This window comes from Arachis ipaensis, chromosome B05 (genome assembly GCF_000816755.2).
Source record: "Arachis ipaensis cultivar K30076 chromosome B05, Araip1.1, whole genome shotgun sequence".
In the NCBI taxonomy this organism is placed as follows: Eukaryota; Viridiplantae; Streptophyta; class Magnoliopsida; order Fabales; family Fabaceae; genus Arachis; species Arachis ipaensis.
In genome coordinates, this window is record NC_029789.2 from 125,958,355 (window position 1) to 125,960,572 (window position 2,218).

The 2,218-nt window shown below is 42.1% G+C and overlaps 1 protein-coding gene across 1 annotated transcript in view; it reads left to right on the top strand.

Annotated features, from left to right (window-relative positions):
• LOC107641057 overlaps positions 1,458-2,218 on the top strand; it is an 886-nt gene continuing 125 nt past the window's right edge. Inside the window, exon 1 of the mRNA XM_016344566.1 lies at positions 1,458-2,160. Coding sequence (XP_016200052.1) covers positions 1,458-2,160 — 703 coding nt within the window. The remainder of the gene's footprint in view (positions 2,161-2,218) is intronic.

Sequence of the window (2,218 nt, forward strand, 5' to 3'; positions counted from 1 at the left end):
GGATGATATAGAATATTATACTTTTGGAACACTTTTATGTACCTCTGATATATTAATAGAATAATAATGCACAAAAATGGACCTCACTTATTGTAGAATATTCCTTAACAAGCCGCCTTAACTTGCATTGAGCCATTGACTCCGCTAACATAACAGAATCCTCACAATTATAAGTAGGAATGGGAGAGCCAAACTTTGATCCATATTGTAAATAAATAGTTTAAGTCTTAATATATTTTTTTTAGAAAATTTTGTTTAAATTTAAATTCGATCTATTTTGAGTGAAAAACTCTTTCTGCTAGGGTTTAGGTATGAGTGACGGAGTGAGCGGCGGGTTCACGAAGAGGGTGACACACAGTGAGGTAACCAATAATGCCGACGGTAGAACTAAGGGGGAGAGCGTCGGGGGTTTGTATCTGGTGAGAAGGAGGAGGGTACTAGGGTTTCTAAGGAAGAACATGGCTTTCAAAAGGTTTCCTTCCGCGACATGGTGACTGGACAGAAGTCTCCGTCTCCTATACTTTGGAATGAGGCTTTAGATGGAGAGAGGCTAGCCAAGGTGATCAAAGGGAACCACGGGGATTCGCATTCTCCTCGGGTCATCTTCTCAGAAGAAGGGCTGGCGGCGTTATCTATACCATATAAGGAAGCGATCGTCGTCAAAGTCTTGGGCAAGCATATGAGTTACACGGCAATGGTGCATAAGCTGGGTATGGTGTGGAAATTGAAGGGTGGGTTTCAAGTTCTGGATGTAGGAAATGGTTATTTTCTGGTGAAGTTTGATGCTTTCGAAGATCGGGAGAGGGTATTACTTGGTGGTCCTTGGATGATATCTGGGTTCTATCTTGCTCGGAACAAGATCATGAGAAGATAGATCAGGTGCCATTTTCTTCTAATATTGAGAAGCCTTTTGTTTTTGGTAGTACTATAATTGGGATAGAGAAGAATAAGGATAAGGAAGTGCATGTAATGGAAGGGGCACATGCAGGGGATACAACGTGGACCAAAGTGGAAAGAAAGGCAAAGGGTAAGAAGGTCTTTTTGGGTAGGCATGACCAGGATAAGTCCAAAAAAGTTTATGTGGATAAATCTTCTAATTATGTTGCTAAAGGAGAACCTGCTATGAAAGGCATCAATGTGGTAGAATCATCTTTACACATAAGTAAGGGCAATCAAGTGTTAAAACAAGCGAGGAACTTTAAATTAGCTTCGTCAGGTTTTACCTTTGCTCAAAGTGTGACGGGTGGCAAGCAAGGACCTGGTTCAGAACGGGCAGGGGCTTATTTGCAAGGCGCGGGGACTTCTAAAACTCCATTCAAAAGCAATTTAAAGAGATTAAGGCCTAATTCTCTTCAGAATTCTCCCGTTGAGAATGGGCACAGTGTGGTTACAGTGGAGACCCCACTCACTACCCTCAAATAATCTGAGGTGTGGGTCTCACTCCAAGTAATATTAATATGGATTGTGCAAACATTATAGCTTGGAATGTGAGAGGAGCTGGAAATAAGCTGGCTCGGGTGCATCTGAAACAATTGGTAAAGAATTTTCATCCGTACATTTTTATCATTTTAGAGACTCATTGTGCTTTCCAAAAGATGGCTGTCTTTTGGAACAGATTAGGTTATACTCCTATTCATATTGAAGAAGCTCAGGGGCATAGTGGAGGTATTTGGGTGCTCTCTGCATGGCCCGGAGTATCTTGCAATGTCGTGGCAGCGAGTTCGCAAGTAGTGTGTGTTGAGTTTTTGAATGGCGGTTTTTCTTGGGTCTGTGCAGCAATTTATGCAAGTCCCGTTCCTAGCAAAAGGGAAGAAGCTTGGAGGGTTTTGACAGATTTTTCTAAAAATTATTCAGGTCCTTTATTAGCTATTGGGGATTTTAATGAGATCCTTCTTTCATCTGAGGTTAAAGGTGGGAACTTTGTCTCTCGAAGGGCAGAGCGGTTTGGAGCTCTCCTAGATGAGTGTGGTTTGATTGATTTGGGAGCCCATGGATCTTTGTACACTTGGTTCAGACATATGCAGGGTAATCGGTTAATCTCGAAGAGGCTGGATAGGGCTATGGCTACTGATGCTTGGTGTTTTCGTTTTCCGGAAAGCTATGTGGAGAATTTGGCGAGGATGCATTCTGACCACTGTCCCATTATGATACGATGTCAAGGTAATGATAGAAGAGTCGGGGTAAAACCTTTCCGTTTTCAAGTAGCTTGGTCTTATCA